At 46.1% G+C, this 14,702-nt stretch overlaps 1 protein-coding gene and 1 long non-coding RNA gene across 2 annotated transcripts in view; both read left to right on the top strand.

Moving 5' to 3' along the window:
• The first annotated feature begins 1,554 nt into the window (after positions 1-1,554).
• On the top strand, positions 1,555-7,727 carry LOC123125229 (uncharacterized). The gene is made up of 5 exons (XR_006461345.1): positions 1,555-4,723; positions 4,838-5,008; positions 5,491-5,679; positions 5,759-7,371; positions 7,619-7,727. It is a non-coding gene; the product is annotated as an uncharacterized lncRNA (long non-coding RNA).
• Positions 7,728-10,869: 3,142 nt separating this feature from the next.
• Positions 10,870-14,702, top strand: part of LOC123122284 (cytochrome b561, DM13 and DOMON domain-containing protein At5g54830-like) — a 34,846-nt gene continuing 31,013 nt past the window's right edge. Inside the window, exon 1 of the mRNA XM_044542463.1 lies at positions 10,870-12,844. Within this exon, the coding sequence (XP_044398398.1) occupies positions 10,992-12,844 (1,853 nt within the window). The 5' untranslated portion in view covers positions 10,870-10,991. The remainder of the gene's footprint in view (positions 12,845-14,702) is intronic.

The raw sequence follows: 14,702 nt of genomic DNA, 5'->3' as shown, positions 1-14,702 counted from the left end.
AATCGGTTATAATTGCTTAGAGAGTAAAAGAGTACAAAATTGTTTCTGAATAGAATATTATAAAGTTTCCGCTGCAAAGTAAAAAGTTTATCCTCCAGTTAAATTGGAACCAACGGGAAAATTTAATTGGAAGAACGGTTCTTAGCAATGTTTTTCCCCTGTGGGTGAAATAAGATGCAGATAGTTTACGCTATGACAAAAGAAAGATATTTGTTTTAAAAGTTAAAATGTGGTATTGTTATTTTCTGACCAACGTTGATGATAACAGTACTATAATTCTATGAGTCTTATGTTCAAAGCTTAAATCTCTGATAATTTTTGTATCAAAGTAATCAATTTTCAGAGAACAGTTAAAGATGAAGAAATGCTCTTGAACTAGAGAAATGCATATTTCTTGTTTCCGTTGCAATAAAGTTGATGATGATGATTATTTCTTAGCAAAGTTGTTTAATAGAAATACTATCATCACATTGTTTATGAGTTATATGCATTATTTCCATTTCCGCCCAACGGTGGTATGGAATTAATGTAGAAGAATTAGTTTTATTCTAATTCTACCACAACGGTGATTTAGAGTATGAAAAGAAAGTTTTAAAAAGTTTAATGTGCATATTTTTTAACCAGACCAACGTAGGGTTATTTTTTATGCTCATTATTGTTGATTATTGGCTAAGTTTTCTCAGACTAAAAGTTCTTCATGCTTTCATTCGTGAAAGCGAATGGCTGGGTACTTGTTACCCGAAAGATGACCAAGAAAGGTCAGAACATGAGGGAGTATGTTCTCTTTAAAGAATGGCTTTAAAAGAAAAGAATTCTTGGATATTAATCCAAGAAAAGAAAACAAATAGATCATTGAGAGTCTTGGTTGACGAATGTCTTTCATGTATTCTATATGAAGAAGATTTTCCAGTCAACATGATTTGAAATGAAACAAGCAACATGCGTGTTTAATTTGACCAACGTCGGATCAAGCATGTGTGTCAAAGAGCGTTCGGATTTATTTCTGAATTTCATGATTGCATATGCAGTCAAAAGAGCCAATTCTGGCATTTATGTTCCTTACAGGGAATTACCCGCATAGCGGGAAAAGAGGATTATGATAAAACCCGCATGGCGGGAAAAGTCAGGGAAAATACTTGCGTAACTGGGTAAAGTTGACATAGTATTATGTCAAAAAAATCATGTATGGCAGGAGAAATGTAGGCAAAGGACTTATCTTGTATGACAGGAGAAAGATATGATGACTCATGTGCGTTTAATGTGTCCCACTCTGGGAGAAAAGTATGGAGTAGCTATTATGCTTTCCTAGTATCGACCGTACACCTTATGTGTAACGGTCATTAAGCACTCAATAAATCCAAAGAGAATAAAAGTTACAGACGAACCTAAAGATAAGAATGATATGCAAGTGTGACTTACAAAAGTACTAATGATAAAGAACTATTTTGAGTTTCCGAAATGGAATGAGGAATAAGGAAAAAGTACTCCCATACCGTTAACAGATAACTTCATTACATATGAAGTAATCAGATACATGAAGTAGATACCAAAGTTTCCTCAATTCACAAGAGTTGTGAATGGTTTTTCGAAATTGTGGCAGAAAAGTTCTTGCCACATTTCGAGGGGGAGAAAGAAATATGAGATATCCATTAATGAAGAATGTGATCATCTGGGGGAGTACGACGATCATAATAATACCCCTAAAGAAAAGAAATAGCTGTATTCCTGGATCTTTTACAGTTCCAAAAGCAGACTAAGGAATACTAAGACGGTGCTTAAAGTGCCATAAAGAAGAAAGTTTTAACAGAATAAACCCAAATAATAAAGTTTAAAGATACGCCATTTTTAGTGAAGATGGAGTAATCTGGGGGAGCATGTTGTATGACCTATACAACACCTGATGTTAGATCTATAAAGGATGAATGAGTACACATGGATCTTGTGACACAGGTCCCTGTAAAACCTATTGCCTCTTGGAAATAAAAGACTATAGAATTAATTTGCCTCTTGGCAATCACAGAGCAACAACAACCCCATATGAAAGAAGTGCCAGTACCTGAGACACAGATGGTCTCAAGGAATGAGAAAATCAGATACTTCTGATTACTATAAAGTCTATGTTAGTGAAAATCAAATCGAGGTTGATCCCACCTCATTTAAAGCGCTCAATCGAGCTTAGAGAAGTGTCTATTTGTCCAAATGATAAGAGACTATGTGAGATGAAATAAAATTGGTGAATCCTGACAATGTTTGGGACTCATAAGTAGTTTCCAATAGAGCATAAACAGTAGGCTGTAAAAGGTCTACAAGGTCAATGTGACTCCAAAGAAAATATGTAAAGGTGTAAAGCGCGACTTGAATCGAAAGATTTTGTGCAAAGAGAATGAACAAATTACAATGAGTGTTAGTGGCACATCATGACCGACATCATGATCTGAGTTACATCAGATGAATGTATAGAACACAAGGGATACTGCTTCAAGAAGTTTTTTATGGACTAGAGCAAGTCTCTAGACAGTTGCATTTAAAGTTTAAACAATCAGATGATATTTTGGGTTAAAGAAAATGGAAGGACAATTGTATTCATGCAAAGTTATAGAATGGAAAATTCATTTCCCAATCCTGTGCATGTAGATGACGTCCTACTTGCTAGTGGTGATGTCAATCTACTTCAGGAGGAGAAAAGAAGTTCTTGTCCTCAAAGTTCAAAATTGCATTTCTCAGAGTGTCTCTCGTTATAAATATCGAGATTCACCAAGAAAAGAATAAAATGGGGTATTAGGAATGTCGCATGGACATGCTAACAAAGGTCTCTAAAGTAGGCATGCGAGAAAACCTACGCCTGTTCTTATAGTCAAGGGTAATTGAACTGGAAACTATGGTGTTCCAAAAGTTGATGAGAAAAGATTGAAAACGGATATGGTACCATATGCTTCAGCTGTTGGAAGCTCAATATATTACCCTGACACAGTTCACGTATCCGGGTTGTTTTGGCAATGTCCAGTCCATATATAGATCACTGGAATGGAGTCAAAGATATCGGCATCATGCTGAAAGAAATAAGTGCTCTCAAAAGATTGTGAGTACAAAGACAGGACTTGTGAAATGTATAGCGAAATCCACAATTGTCGCTAACTTTCATACTTGGAGGTTTTTGTGTGGAAAAGCTCCAAAGAATGAAATTATCATCAGTGTGATGCAAAGATATTTTATAGCTTAATATGAGGCTGAGGGACAGGCAAAATGGTTAAGGAGACCTGTACCCGGAGTTAATAATGGTTGACAACAGCGATAACCATTTTAAGTTTTTCGCTCCTATGACAACGAGTCAAGTGTTGATGCCAAACACACTGACACAGAGTTATGCGTTGTAAAGGAGAAAGTCTGGAATTATGTAGAAATGCTTGAAGCATAAAAGCAACAGACAAGTGTTTGCAGATCTGCTTATTAAAGGCTTACCGCCCAGTGTGTTCGAAGAACACACAGTCGACATGGGTTTTATGGTATAGTCTAAGATTTCCGGACAATAAAAGGGCCCAAGGTTAAAGAATTTGTTTCAAAACAGAGTGGTACGTTGTGGCTGTCTGATTCTATCGGCAATTGAGCTGTGACGATGAAACATATTCTATGTATTGATCTGTTATGAAACGAGTAAAGTAAAAGTATAAGGTCAAAAAGTTGAGATCAAGGAGGAGAATGTTAGGATGATCTCCACCGTGTGGGCCCAACGGCCCACCGGGCCCTTAGATCTGCGCCCTGATCGGGGGCGCTCAACCCACTATGGTTGACGGGCCCCTGTCACCTGCACTATATAAAGAGGTGGGGGCTGGCGGCTCGCATCACGAGGTTCGTCGCGATGCCGTACACCCCACCTACATCCCTACCGATCTAGGGTTAGTGCAGTGCTGATGGGAAGCGCCGCCACCACTTCGCCCATGATCTGCCATCACCACCGCCGCCATCCACCATGGCCACCCCATCGAGTTCATCCGGCCAGGTAGAAGGTAAGAACTACCGGAATATCTAGCCTATCCGATCCCGACGGATCTAACAGGGTATGCTAGAGTCCGGTTCGTCTGTCGCCTCCGAGAGTCTTGGTCCATCCTGTAGGTGGTATAAGGATGGAGAGGGGTCTGCTCTAGGGATGGGAAGGTGTGTTGTGGCGCTACAGCTTGTGCTCTGCATCTTAGGGGATGCATAGAGGTTGACGCTGGGTGCAGGGAGCGTGTTGTGCTATGCCCTGTGGTTCAGACAAGTTATCTCTCTCTCTCTCTCTCTCTCTCTGTGTGTGTGTGTGTGTTAAATTCCTCCCTTGCTAATATCTCTTCCTGTACACAGATGGAAACCAAAATATCAAGGCTGTAATATGTACAAGCATGAGAACTCTCTCTGTCATAGTATTAGTGTGGATTTATACCTTTTACAATGAGACATTAATGCATTCTGCAATGTTCCCTTCTGTAAATAAATGAACTATGCATTCTGTAACATTCCCTTCTATTAAATAAATGAACTATACATTCTGTTAAATCATGAATTGTAACCATGACCACCTCTCATGAGAATCTCAAAGGATTTTTCTCGAATACTTATCAGAAGGATGATCACCGTTGCCTTATGTTTGCTTCATTTTGGCTCCCTATGACTACTAACCGTGGTCACGTTATTCCTACATAATATGATATTGGCGATGGCAACTGTTGTCTTGCTTATGAAGCTTAAGGTATGATATTTGCTGTGACTATCAGATATACTATCAACTTTGCTTCATTGTTTGGAAACGGGCTTGCACAAGATATGTCATTGCTTACTATGATCTGTATGCTATATAATGCAGTTTTATCAGGTTTGGGTAAGGATCTGGAGGTGGAGAGCAGTATCGACGACAATGATATAGTTTCAACAAGCTATCGGGCGTTGGCACAAGATGGACGTGCCTCACGCAATTCAGACGGCTCTTACAATCCCAAGTTTTTTCTTGATATCCTCTTACGACCCCAAGTTAGATGTATGGTTTGCCAAAGTTAGATCTTATAAACTGTAGTACTGTATTATCCCAGATGGTTGCAATTACTACAATTATTAAAATTAGTTAATAGAAAATTACCCCCTACTGTTAATGCGAGGGTAAAAATGTGACATTGACACGGACAACAATAGTTTTTGTTGTATGTTTGATGCACTGCTCAATTGATTGCCTCATTTTCATTGCTTCGTTTCCATGGTGATAGACATAATATGCATCTCATATACATTTTTTCAAATGTTGAATGTGAGTACTCCACATTGCTCTGTTAAAATACTTTATGTGAACATCTCAAAGGCACTCTTGAAAAACAATTTGAGAGACTTCTACTTCTATGCCTTGCTTTTCATTTTGCTTTTTTATCAAGCCTTTCCATAAAATCGTATTGACTAGATTGTAACAACTACATGCATGTTGATTTATTTGCAGGTTGCCATATCTATTTTTACATCTTTTTGTCACAGGCGAACTGTCGTTGAGGGGGGGAAACAAGGATGGTGTCATTCACGTACGAACAGATGCTAGGGAAGTGGCCGGTCGGGGACATCACCTTCGGGGTCAGCCACTACATGCGCCTCTGGATGATCACTAGACCCAAAATATTTTGATCTACTGGAATGGTCGCATTGCCATTTGTGCTTGCCCATCATAAAGTGAGGAAAAACACGTGCCAAGGCAAAGATATTTTATCATTGTAAGTAGTATTTAAGATCGTCTTGGTACACATTCCAGGTTTCTCCACTCGTGCAAGAGAATAACTTGGATCACTAAGGATAAGATGCTCTGTGGTAAACTTCTCCTATGTTCTGCACCAAGGAGATGATTTTTCTTGCGACATCAACTGCGTTTGTACCGACAACTGAAAGCTCGTTGCTTGGCCGATCTTACAATTGAGGTACAATCTTATCTCCACATTTTTATTATTAATTGAAAGCTACATGACATCCATGAACATATGCACTTACAGTAGATTTGTGGTTGCCATTAAAGCTAAACTTTACATTTAACTTGCATATGCCATCTTATTTATGATCCGAGTATCCGTTCTCACTGCTCCGTGACAATTTCAACTTCGTATTCTTTACACTGTAGGTGGATATTTGATCTTATTTGGTTGTCTATGCTAGAAGAAAAATAGAAACAACAAAAATGATATTATTTTACCGTTTCAGTCTTTTATGTACGTTAATAATTTCTTTTAACGTATTCTGTTTTATTAGTGGTCACATCCAAAGTTACATGGTCCCTCTCTACTTTGAGGGTGCCATTTCAGCTTTTACGTACAAACAAAAATCTAAAAATATTGAGAGACGAAGAAAGAAATCATGTCCCAGTCGGGAAGGCATAATACTATCATCGTGTCGTGCACAAGCAGGGGTGGAGAGCAGAGGCTTGTTGTCTAAAACAGTGCAAGCAGTGTATGACCATTGAAAAATATGTCAGTGATACGTATACAAGTTTCAACAAAAACAAGCTAATTCACCCATTAGGAGTCACCTCAGCTTGAGAATCTTTTGGATACCAAGGAGAAAGTCAAAGCCGGGAGAAAATTCGAATCTCTACTCCTAATGGAGCAATTCATACTTCGTTTCGTTCGTTCGTTACTTCTCTCCCATCGATCGAAAAAACAACTGAGAGCTTGTTGCTTGGCCGATCTTACAATTGGAGGTACAATCTTATCTCCATATTTTTGTTATTAGTTGAAAGCTACATAACATCAATGAACAGATGCACTCACAGTAGATTTGTGGTTGCCATTAAAGCTAAACTTTACATATAACTGGCATATGTCATCTTACTTATGATCTGAGTATCGGTTCTCACTGCTCCGTGACAACTTCAACTTCGTATTCTTTACACTGTAGGTGGATATTTGATCTTATTTGGTTGTCTATGCTAGAAGAAAAGTAGAAACAACAAAAATGATATTATTTTACCGTTTCAGTCTTTTATGTATGTTAATATATTCTTTTAACATATTCTGTTTTATTAGTGGTCACATCCAAAGTTACATGGTCCTTCTCTACTTTGAGGGTGCCATTTCAGCTTTTACGTACAAACAAAAATCTAAAAACATTGAGAGACGAAGAAAGAAATCATGTCCCAGTTGGGAAGGCATAATACTATCATCTTATCATGCACAAGCAGGGGTGGAGAGCAGAGGCTTGTTGTCTAAAACAGTGCAAGCAGTGTATGACCATTGAAAAATATGTCAGTGATACACATACAAGATTCAACAAAAACAAGCTAATTCACCCATTAGGAGTCACCTCAGCTTGAGAATCTTTCGGATACCAAGGAGAAAGTCAAAGCCAGGAGAAAAGGAGCCCTCCACCGAATAAGATGTATGCTTTCATTTTTCGCAATGATATCTGCATTTTAGAATTTACTAACCGAAATGAATTGAAGACACATTTCTGTGTACACAGATGCATTTTTATTTCACTGAGCATGTGATGATGTATTTTTATTTCACTTGATCAATGCATTTTCCTGAAGTGTCCAATAAATAAATAAGAATGAAATGAGGCCAGGTTATTCCAAAAAATTAGTTGATAAACCTTGCTAACAAAAAGTGATATCCTTTTGCAGCATACCTCAGCTTGCATCTGAACAAACTTATTTGCCACCTCAGCTTGAGAATCTTTTGGATACCAAGGAGAAAGTCGAAGCTGGGAGAAAAGGAGCCCTCCATTTAATAAGATGTATGCTTTCATTTTTCGCAATGATATCTGCATTTTTAGAATTTACTTACTGTAATGAACTGACAACCCATTTCTCCATACACAGATGCATTTTTTATTTCACTAAGCATGTGATGATGTATTTTTATTTCACTTGATCAATGTATTTTCCTGAAGTGCCCAAATCAAATAAATAAGAATGAAATGAGACAGGGTTATTCTAGCAAATTAGCTGATCAATCTTGCTAACAAAATGTGATATCCTTTTGCAGCATACCTCTGTAGCTTGCATGTGAACAAATTTATTTGTCACCTCAATTTGTGAATCTTTTGGATACCACAAGGAGAAAGTGGAAGCTAGGAGAAAAGGAGCCCTCTACTGCATATAATACTTCTAATGATATATGTATTTAAGAATTTACTTATTGTGATGAACTGACGATACACAACCAATGTAACCTAGAAGTGATGACATATTTCTGTAAGGGCAATGATCTGCGCCGGCGCGCCGGCCCAACTGTTGGGCCGGTCGAGCCCCAGCCGTACGATGCAGCGTGCGATGCAATCCCTTCAACCGTCAGATCAGATCCTTTCGTCTGTATCCCCCGTGGTCTTCTTCCCCAAATCACGCGACCGCACGCAGAGAGAAGAAAAGCCGATAGCGAGCACCACCGGCATTCCCACGCCGTGCTTGCAACTCGTCGTCGCCGTTCACATCCCTCATCGCCGGCCCCTCATTGCAGACCGTCGTGTCTTTGCAGTTCATCGCCATGACAGGTCGCCGCTCCGACATCACGCCGTTGTAGCACCGGCCGGCAGCGGTTGCAGCTCACCACCCCAATGGTTGCAACTCTAGATGCGCCGCCGGCCGCCCTCGCTGACGATGCTCGCCGTCGGGTGCATGTCGCTCGCATCGTCATCGTCTCCTTGGTCACCACTTCCATCTATCGCCATCGAAGCAAAATAATCATCGGTGGAAGCTTTGCAAGTTGAAGAACTCCGGTCGTCGGCGATGCAGCAAAATTGGTCATCGGTTGTAGAAAAAACTAACAACGTTTGTAACAAATGGGCGGTGATGAAGCTTTTTTCCATGGCCATTGAAGCCTTTTCACTCACCGTATGAATCTTTTTATGCACTGGTTGAAGCCTTTTCCGTTTTTGCTACAAACACGAAGACGGCGAAAGTGTGGCCGGCGACGACGGTTGTGAATTTGTTGCAACCGGCAGTGGGAAAAGCTACCTCCGGCGACCGAATTTGCTACACTTGGTGTGCGGTGGTGCGAGGAGCCGGCGACATAGGTGACCACGTCGTCAGCAGGGCGGGGGTAAAGGGAAGAAAGCACAGGCACGGGGAGGGATGAGGTTGGAGGTAGGGGATGAAGGTGTGCGGTTGGGAATAGAGAAGGGAGGAGGGCACGATCTACGTGGGGCCACAAAAACGTGTCTCACACAGGGGCTCTGTTTTCGTAGGCACGGGATGCCAGCGTGACTTGCGTCCGGCTGAAAATTCGGCCGGTGCACAGGTCACAATCGTTTCCCTTTCTGTAATGATATCTATTGTGATGAACTGACGATACACAACCAACTCCTCGTCTTCACCCAGTTCTTGTTTTGGTGCCTTGAAAAAATCATCTTAATCAGATACTAATATCACTTATTCGAGAGTCATGTTTGGATATTAAAAGAAATGGTTTTCAGAATGGAAAATCTTGTTCCTTGTAAAGTGCCAGTGGTTTTTGAATCTGGAGAACAGAAAAATATAAGAGAATATATCTGATAAAAAAATTTGTCCTTGTTGAGCCGGCGTTCAAAAAATGCTCTTTGGGAAAACCAGCACCAGGCCTACAAGTAGGGAATGATGGATTCTGGATATACATATTCTTATATATCAGTGTAGTACTAGGTTGTATAGTACATGTCTGAGCTCTTCCACCTATCCAGGTAATTCGATTCATAGCCTAGGCACTTACAACATGGACATTACCACAAAAAGTGGCATCGTCCTTTAATCTGATGTAGTTCTCCCTTTGCAATGCTTTCTTGTACGCCAAATTATTTTTTAGCTATTTAATAGATAAGGTGCACTTACAATATATGGTTTTGTTCGCTCATTTGCCTCCCCTTCATCTATCTATCGATTTTCTCAAAAATAATAATATATCTATCGATCCAGCCTCCCTCCCCCTGATTACATACCAGTCGTCAGGCATAAGATATGGAAAATAATTGCCTGTTATTATGGAGATATTTGGTTGCTAAATAAAAATTGACGATTCCCTCAAATGTCTCCGTCATATGGAGATAATTGCCCTGATTGATATGGAAAAGAATCCTCAATTATCATAGGTATATTTCGTTGCCAAACAAAACTGATAACTCCCTCAAATATCTTTGTCATATGAAGATTGTTATTTAAGTATGATTTATTATAGGGTTGGTCATTCATCGAAACCCCTAGCTCACGTGCTCTCCATCAAGCACAGATGACAGATCACTAGGAGATCGTCAGACAAGTCGGTCACATGAGTTTACCATCAACAAACTGCATAGTCTCACTTTCATCGCCTGAAGGTGAGTTCGCCTTTCACACCGGCACTGCCATCCCCTTCCTGTCAAAGCAATCTGATTCCCTAGCACGTGACGAGAGGCAGGCACTGCAGACTCAACACAATGCAGACCTCGCAGCTAAGCGGAAGATCCCATTGCGCCGAATCCATTGCAATGCCTCACCCAGATGCACATCTCTTATGAATCACCATGTTATGTTACTGAGATTTTCATATGTCTAGTTTATATTTTCAGTTACTTGTTAACTCACATGAATGATTTAAACGCATCAAGTAGATCATATTTTGTACGAGATGATTATCTGGATCATTGTTGTCTATGAACACATCGTTTTGTTGGATATTCTTATCGACTTGCATCGCAAGTTAAGTGGATATCAAATTACTTCTCCATTAACATGGGCTATCATTTCTATACATGCAAAATTTTATATGCATTGTATTTGTATGTGCAACTGGTATCCATGGCCCATGGCAACGCACGGACATTATACTAGTGTCGATAGGAAAAGGGTCAGATCCGAAAAACTTTTGCTTATAGGGTTAAATCGTGCTTAAGTTATGGAAAAGGGTCAAAACAGGCCTTCCGAGGCCGCACGATCGCCCTGTTCCTCCCGCCCCGACGAACCCGCCGCAGCCCCCACCGCGCCGCGCGATCGCGCCCATGCCACCGGCCTCCTGACCCCCCGCACCCGAGGGGCCCCGAGCGCGGCCATGGCGCCGCTCGCCCTCCTCTGCCTCGCCTGCCTTCTCCTCCTCGCCCCCTCCCGCTCCTCCGCGGCGGAGTGCGGGCGGAACACGAGCCTTGCGGGCCACGAGGCGGACCTGCGGATGTCGCAGCACCAGCTGCGGGGCCCCGTGGCCGTGCTGGACGGCTGCTCCTTCCGCGTCTCGTCGCTGGACCTCCTGGCCGGCTCCGCCGACGCGCGCTGGTGGCGGGCCGACGGCGCCGACCTCGCCGCGCTCTCCCGCGGCTCCCCCGCCGCGCCCGACCCGCTCAACCGCACCTTCGCCTCCGAGTCCCTCGTCTTCCGCCTCCTCCCGGGCCTCTCCTGGCCGCTCGTCCCCGTCCTCGCCGCCTTCGACCCGCTCACCTCTTCCCTCTTCGGCTTCGTCCGCCTCGCCGCCTCCAACTCCTCCTCCAAAGCTGCCGCCGCCGCGTCCCCCACCGAGGAGCCCACCATGTTCGCCTCCTGCGCGCAGCTCTCGCCGCGGCTGCGCGTGCGCTGGACGCTCCGCGAGGCGGCCAACGCCATCGACGTCGGGCTCGAGGCCGCCGTCGGGTCCGAGTACTACATGGCGTTCGGCTGGGCGGACCCCGGCAGGAACGTCTCCATGATCGGCGCCGACGTCGCCGTCGCGGGCTTCACCGAGGAGGGCCTCCCGTTCGCCGACGACGACTTCGTCACCAAGTACAGCGAGTGCCTGCTCCGCGGCGACGGCGGCGCCGAGGACGTCTGCCCGGACACGTTCTACGACCGCCGCAACGGCAGCACCGCCGGCGACGCGTCCGTCAACAACACCAGGCTCGTCTACGGCCACCGCCGCGACGGCGTCTCCTTCGTGCGCTTCTCGCGCCCGCTGGCGTCGCCCGACAAGAGGTACGACGTGGCGGTCAACGCCACGAGGGAGATGACCGTGATCTGGGCCATCGGGCTGCTCCGGCAGCCGGACTTGCTGAGGCCGTACTACCTGCCGTTGAACCACGGCGCGCCGGCGGGCACCGCGTACGGGTTCCTCACGCTCAACGTGTCTGCGGCGACCAACGGGTGCCCCGGGCCGCTGGACGCCGAGGACAAGGAGGACCAAGGCAGGATCAAGGCGGAGCGGCAGACCCCGCTGGTGGTCACCACGGGGCCAGCGCTGCACTACCCCAACCCGCCCAACCCAGAAAAGGTGCTCTACATCAACAAGAAGGAGGCGCCTCTGCTCAAGGTGGAGCGCGGCGTGCCGGTCACCTTCTCCGTCGAGGCCGGGCACGACGTGCCGCTGTACATCATGTCCGACGCCGTCGGCGGGAACGCCACGGCCCGGAACATGTCCGAGGTAATCTACGCCGGCAACCCGACTGCAGAGGGCGTGCCGGCAACGCCTACAGAGCTTGTCTGGCTGCCTGACCGCAACACACCGGACCTAGTATACTACCAATCCCTCTACGACCCCAAGATGGGTTGGAAAATTCAGGTGGTCGACGGCGGCCTCAGCGACATGTACAACAACAGCGTGCTGCTGGACGATCAGCAGGTGACATTCTTCTGGACTTTGTCCGGCGACTCCATCAACATCGCAGCTCACGGCGAGAAGAAGAGCGGGTACATCGCCATCGGCTTCGGCGGCGCAATGGGGAACAACTACGCCTACGTAGGGTGGGTCGACGGCAACGACATGGGACATGTCAACTCGTACTGGATCGACGGGAAGGACGGCATGAGCGTGCACGAGACACACGAGAACCTCACCTACAAGAGGTGCCTGTCAGAGAACGGCATGATCATATTCGAGTTCACCCGTCCATTGACACCTTCGTGCAGTGGAAGGGTGGAGTGCAAGAACATCGATCCCTCGACACCTCTGAATCAACCCGGCAATCCGACCCATGGGCGGCCGCGCCCATGGGCACCCGACCCTAATGGGTAGGGTATGGGTCGACATATTCATCCATGGGTAAGCCCGATGGGTAACCCGATTAGTCATGGGTAGGGTATGGATGTGAGGTCCTGCCCGTGGGTCATCCGATGGGTCGCCCGATTAACTGACATGTGGGCCCCCACCTAAATAGTAGTGGCTTCCTGCAATGCCAGGCTGCCAGTGCCAGCCCAACATCCCCGGCCCAATCCAGTAAGCTAGCACCTTAGGTTTAGGCAGAGAGAGGTCAATCGCGTCCTCCACTCCACTCCTCCTCAATCATCACCCAACCACAACCCTAGCCGCCGCACTCTCTCTCGATCCCATCCGCTGATGGATAAGTCTGTGTACTAGGGTCATTGTGGGGCTGCAGCACATGGTCCTTGTGGCAGTTAGGATAGAGTTCCTGACCATCAAGGACTGGCAGCTAGGATAGCATCATAGACTGGCATCTTAGCAACATCTCAGCATATGCTTGGCTGGCTAGCAGCCTATAAGTATGTATCCCCAACCCCCCAGGTTGGTATGGCATTGTGTGAGAAATAAACCAGCGAAAATTGTCCCAACTCTCCTAGTGTCATCCACAACTATCAATGCTCAGGTTCAAAGGTCTAACAAGTGGTATCAGAGCCTCATTATCTTGTACCCTGAGCATTTCCTGTGAGCAGCCTAAGTCGGTAGCAGCAGTTGCTCCGTCTGCCTCTGGTTACCTTCCTCCCTCTGGACTGTCGAGCAGCAGTTCATCTTCAACAGCCTCCTCTTCACGCAACAGCCCCCCTGCAGCAAGCCATGTCTGCAGGTCGCTCTCAGCACACGGCTACCTCGAGCATACGGCCGGCAGGAGGCTGAGCGCGCCCGGGCAGAAGAGCGTGAGCGAGCAGCTGTAGCAGCAGCTGCTGTGGCAGCAAGGGTGTCGAGGCTGGCTGCAGCGGAGCTGGCAGCAGCCAGAGTGGAGGTAGAAGTAGCCAGGGCGGAGGTAGAAGCAGCAGCAGCAGCAGACGCAACACGTGAGGCTACGGCAGATGCCAAGGTACTCCGTGGCTGCTCCGGCAGCTTCAACAGCTCCGCGCCTATGGACGACGGCGCTGACGCAGACCGCGCCAAAGTGGCGCAAGAGCGGACGGCGCAGTGGGCAGCCGAGCACGCCCGCGCTCCAGGTGGAGGTACGCACCGCGACGGCGGCTGCAATGACCAGGACCGCGGCCTCTACGAGGTCCGGACTGTGGTCAGGGATGTTGGTCCCAGTGCTGGGTGGCCTACCCTCACTAAAACCAACTACGTCAACTGGGCCGGGATCTGAAGATCAGGCTCCAGGTGTGGCGCATGTGGGAGGCAGTCCAGGACAGCAACGTCGACCACCAAGAGGACCGACGGGCGCTGGACGCCCTCATCGCCGCAGTCCCGCCCGAGATGCAGTTCTCACTTTCCAGCAAGCGGACTGCCAAGGAAGCTTGGGACGCCATCGCCGCGGCGCGCATCGGTAGCGACTGTGCTCGCAAGTCCACTCTGCAGGCACTTCGTAAGGAGTGGGAGAGCCTGGGTTTCAAGCCAGGTGAGGACGTTGATGACTTTGCTCTCCGTCTCAACACTCTGCTGCAGAAGTTGGTGAAGTTTGGTGATGCCACCTACACCGAGGAGAGAGCTGTCGAGAAGCTTTTTCGGTGCATCCCCGAGAAGTACAAGCAGATGGCTCGGTCGATCGAGTCTTTGCTGGACCTCTCCACGATGACAATCGAGGAGGCGATAGGTCGCCTCAAGGTCGTCGACACCGACGAGCCACAACCTTCCTCGGGGCCCATC

Source organism: Triticum aestivum, chromosome 5D, assembly GCF_018294505.1.
Source record: "Triticum aestivum cultivar Chinese Spring chromosome 5D, IWGSC CS RefSeq v2.1, whole genome shotgun sequence".
NCBI classification, from domain to species: Eukaryota; Viridiplantae; Streptophyta; class Magnoliopsida; order Poales; family Poaceae; genus Triticum; species Triticum aestivum.
Note: the sequence above shows the minus strand (reverse complement) of the source record. Positions and strands in the feature narration are given on the sequence as shown.